This window comes from Mycena indigotica (genome assembly GCF_014461135.1).
Source record: "Mycena indigotica strain 171206Taipei chromosome Unknown Mind.scaff0010, whole genome shotgun sequence".
NCBI classification, from domain to species: Eukaryota; Fungi; Basidiomycota; class Agaricomycetes; order Agaricales; family Mycenaceae; genus Mycena; species Mycena indigotica.
Window position 1 is genome coordinate 1,526,629 of NW_023503009.1, and position 3,068 is coordinate 1,529,696.

Here is a 3,068-nt window from a genome sequence, read left to right on the forward strand (position 1 = left end):
CACGTTCGAGCCTCTCATTGTGTCCCATTTTTCAAAGTCCGGATGGTGCTGGTCGGTAAGCATTTCCTGGGTAACCACTAACAAATCAGTACACCCGTCGACAGAAAGGTTGTCGTTCACACAAGGCAAAAACCTTCGGAGCGATGGTCCGCTTGCTGATTGGAATGCGCCAACCAAAAGATCCACCTCTCCAATACCTCTTCCTGCTCGTCAACCCTCTTCAATACACTTGCCGCTCTTCCCGAAACTGTCCGACCCTTCAGTCAACGCTAGATGAAGTAGTATGACTTGAGCATGCCATTCTGCCGTGCAGCATCCTTGTACCTTTGCTACGGACTCCCCTAACTCTGAGGGAGATTGTCGCCTCTAGTTTGTGGTAATCAGCTTTTCGTACCGTAGGTTGCGGTCGTTTGAAAGCTTTTCGTGGACTACTGCGTGTCGGAGTCAATATATAAGGATATGGGGTGGAGGGAGGGGAAGGAGTCTGCTGGCTGAGAGCAAGAGTGGGTTGGGCAACACTACTAGTATTCCTCTGAATGGAAATATTTCTAATTTTCCCCCAGGCGCATCGGAGCGTCTTCAGGCGCTGTTTTAAGTTTCAGCGGCCCCCAGTCGAAGGGGGCGGGTTGAGAACATCTGAACTTTTAGCTGGTGCTGTTTTTTTTGATAACCACGGAAACGCGGCGCTTTGTCGTGTCCATATTTTACACTGGCCACTCTGCTCTAAGCAACTCCAATATCATCCATCTCCTCAACTTTTGGTGCCACAAAATACAAACAGTACCCAACAACGTTGGAGTGCTGATCGAGCTTCACACTACACCTACACCTTTGAGAACAGCTGTAGTACAGTACTAGTATACAAACTATTTGTATGCCAAAGAGATAGGAGATAGTTGGAGCACACAACGCAAATCTTCTACGATAGAAGATCGACAACAATGCGCAGAGCTTCTTGCCATATAAGCTTGTGCATGTCCATGTTGAGAACGGTACACATATCCAGTCCAGCATCCTTCAGCCCACTGTCGAGAGTTGCCATTTGAATAGGGGATAAGGGGCATTCAGGCGATTCACAAACAACCGAATTAAGTCTTGCGGGAATAGATTCCAGCTCTCGGGGATTGTGGGCGAAGTGATGGTCCATTACACGAGCATCGCGTTGAACCTCGTGATCTACACCGTAATGAGACACGTCTTCATCACATGGGCCTTCAAAAGGCAAAGCATGAACCCCAGCTTCAACTTGACCAAACAAGAATATATCGGCAGGCGAACGGTTCGGTTCACCGCGAATCTGTAGAATATGAAAGTTCCAGGTCTTGACCCAATCTTGGGCTTCTTTGTTGATTGCAGGTAGGAAGAGATGATGCAAGAGCCAAATGTGGAGCTCATTGTCCACATCCAGCCCATAGAATTGTTCCAAGCACATAAAAAAGTCATACCACTTGACTCCCAAGCCTTGAGTCCAGTCCAGCCAAAGACGTTCAATCCGCGTGTTGTGTATGCTCCTAGGAGTATATTTGAGCTCAGAGCATCGCAATTGGAATGCAAGGTACCTCCCAAAAATATATGAGCCCGTCCTGGACCACGAAGATGCTCCATTACTTCCGCAACTTGAACATTTTCAACACCATGGTCTCCTCGAACTCTGCTAGGAACGCCATAGCGTGCTGTCGCATCGAGGAACAGGCGTAGGACAGTAAATGCACGATTGTTGTTGTGAACTCGCAAACCGGTGACGAAACGCGATTTTCTGTGTGACCAACTTCCACCTGATGAGCCCTACGAAAAATATGAAAAACGGAATCAAAATTTTCAACAATTTCACACAACTGACCATGTTGTCCGTCATGATGCCATAATGAGTTGACTGCAGGAACCCAATATTTTTTCCGCACAATCCTGCGACGACCAAATGATGCAGGGGTCCCACGTACCCGTTGAATGGATAAGCGGAGCCGCGAGCGAGGAACACGAACACCCTGGCTAGCCAGTTGCCCCATCACCATGCTCCTCCCTGCATGAGGGAAAAGCTGGAGAACTGCGAACGTCAGGGAATCAAGCTCTTCGTCGGAGATATTTGTGTGTCGGCTCCATTGACCGCAGGTGTCGTTGCGTCGCAGTTCATCAGACCCATCCGGTTGAATGAAAGACTGAAACACTGGCTGGCCGGCAGGGACGAGACTGAGATCTAAAAGCCTCCGCCGCACTGTACGAGCTGAGCAGCCGAGAGTCCGTGCAATGTGTGTAGGTCGCCTGAGCTGGACTGCTTGTCGGAGGAAGTCTTCTTCTATGACGATAGGTCGTCGACCGCCTCGAGATGTAGAGCTACCGGATTGTACAACTTTTAGATTTTGTCGTTTGATACCCTCAAGGTCTGTCTGCCCTGCGTTCTCTAGGTCATTTAACATGTCGTGGATGTTCTGACACAGACGCAAAAATTCGTCAACGGCAAATACATCGCGATGCTGTCAACCTGTGTGAGGGCTACGTGACAATGGCACAAACGGAAACTTACTTGTTGAGCAGAATGAAGGAGAGAGAAGCAGTCGTTTCGTTGCCTGTGTATTTGAGCCTCATCTCGGCGGCTTGTGCGAAGAACCACCAATACAGCCTCTTCAAGGGCCAGGTAGGCGGCGCGAATGTTCTCACGATTATAGTCGTCCATGGATTACAGTGAGACGAGCTCTCAACCGTTTGACGCTGGTTTGCTTGGTGTATTGGCGCGATACGTCGAAAGCCTCGAAGAAAGGTGTCTCAGTCTGTAGGTGTTCAGAGATGGATTTGTCACGGTTTGTCACTGCATCACATCTGAACTTCACGAAGGTGGAAGACTGCCGGCCGACGCGTACGGCGCCTTCTGGTTCTGATATGAAAGCCAACATATATGTATGCTGAATGAGAGTTTGGAGGAACGATAGTAAGATGGTCGATCTCGAATAGATCGTGGATTTACTTTACTTCTAATGTTACAATTGAAGCAGAATCCGGGCAAATCTTTTCGGCATGCTGATCCAAATACGAAAGCGGAAAATCCGGACAAATTTCAGCCAAGGTCATTTTGA

At 48.6% G+C, this 3,068-nt stretch overlaps 1 protein-coding gene across 1 annotated transcript; it reads right to left on the reverse strand.

The window, feature by feature from the left end:
* Nucleotides 1-919: 919 nt before the first annotated feature.
* On the reverse strand, nucleotides 920-2,671 carry MIND_01126300 (uncharacterized protein; the record flags this gene model as incomplete). Its single annotated transcript, XM_037367815.1, has 6 exons — nucleotides 920-1,176; nucleotides 1,446-1,511; nucleotides 1,560-1,785; nucleotides 1,841-1,873; nucleotides 1,941-2,471; nucleotides 2,522-2,671. The coding sequence occupies 6 exons, from the start codon at nucleotides 2,669-2,671 to the stop codon at nucleotides 920-922; spliced, it is 1,263 nt and encodes a 420-aa protein (XP_037215647.1).
* Nucleotides 2,672-3,068: the final 397 nt, after the last annotated feature.